The sequence below is a fragment of the Austrofundulus limnaeus genome, unplaced genomic scaffold, assembly GCF_001266775.1.
Source record: "Austrofundulus limnaeus strain Quisiro unplaced genomic scaffold, Austrofundulus_limnaeus-1.0 Scaffold96, whole genome shotgun sequence".
In the NCBI taxonomy this organism is placed as follows: domain Eukaryota; kingdom Metazoa; phylum Chordata; class Actinopteri; order Cyprinodontiformes; family Rivulidae; genus Austrofundulus; species Austrofundulus limnaeus.
In genome coordinates, this window is record NW_013952498.1 from 1,555,796 (window position 1) to 1,556,797 (window position 1,002).

At 40.9% G+C, this 1,002-nt stretch overlaps 1 protein-coding gene across 1 annotated transcript in view; it reads left to right on the top strand.

The window, feature by feature from the left end:
• Positions 1 to 232: 232 nt before the first annotated feature.
• The window catches only part of LOC106520716 (glutamate receptor ionotropic, NMDA 2B), a gene marked incomplete at its 5' end in the record, with an annotated part of 38,626 nt that continues 37,856 nt past the window's right edge, over positions 233 to 1,002 (top strand). Inside the window, 1 exon segment of the mRNA XM_014012941.1 lies at positions 233 to 404. Within this exon segment, the coding sequence (XP_013868395.1) occupies positions 233 to 404 (172 nt within the window).

Here is a 1,002-nt window from a genome sequence, read left to right on the forward strand (position 1 = left end):
CTTGCTGATAAGGCTCTGACTAAAGCAAAAATGAGAATAAAAACATGACATGTTACTAAAAATCTTCATTATAAAATGATGTTGGCAGCTTTAAGGCGCTGCAGGTAGAAGCATTTCACACTTCGTCTGTGTGAGAATGATAAAAACACCAAATCCCACTCAGGATCAGAGACGCCAGTTCAGACAGATGTACCGTTTGGATGAAATATTGTTTCTCTGTCTGTCTGTGCAGTAATCAGACGAAGGAGACAGGGATCTACATCAAGCGCTGCTGTAAGGGATTTTGCATTGACATCTTGAAGAAAATCGCCAAGTCAGTCAAATTTACGTACGACCTTTACTTGGTCACTAATGGAAAACACGGCAAGAAGATCAACGGAACCTGGAACGGCATGGTGGGAGAGGTGAGGATACGTGTCTGTGCTTGCATCTCGTTTTCATATTTTTGCTGTTCACCTCTTCGTGTCACTCAGCTGTGTGTACCCTTCTTGTTGTGCAGTGGCTTTTCAGTGTTTAGTCAGTGCAAATCTGCCAGATTTCACAGGTCAACAAATAAAAAGCCTGTTTGTGTTTCCCAAAGTCATGCGAGTGTAAATTATATGGCCATCACATTGGTTATTTGTCGGCAAAGCTTGCAAATGAAGATTGCACCTAATTCACAGTTTGTGACCTCGTTGTTTAAGCTGCTGGTTCTTAAAAGATGTGTGTTGTTGAAAGGTCGGGTGGTCAGAGTGATCCAAGCAGGATTACAGTAAAATGTCTGGCACTTGGGACAAGTTAAGATGGAGAGAAATGTCACAGTAGAAAATGCTCTGTGACAAAATGGTTTGGTTTAATTTTAGCCTGTAAAAAAGTTGAGAAACAAAAACAACATTACAGTTCAGTCCAGTGCTTTAAGTGGAAAAAGACTAGATACCACATAGCGGTAGCATAATGACCCCCGCATGCACAAATGCACCAGAACTCAGAAGTCTTTATTCCTAATAAATGTCATACTACTAG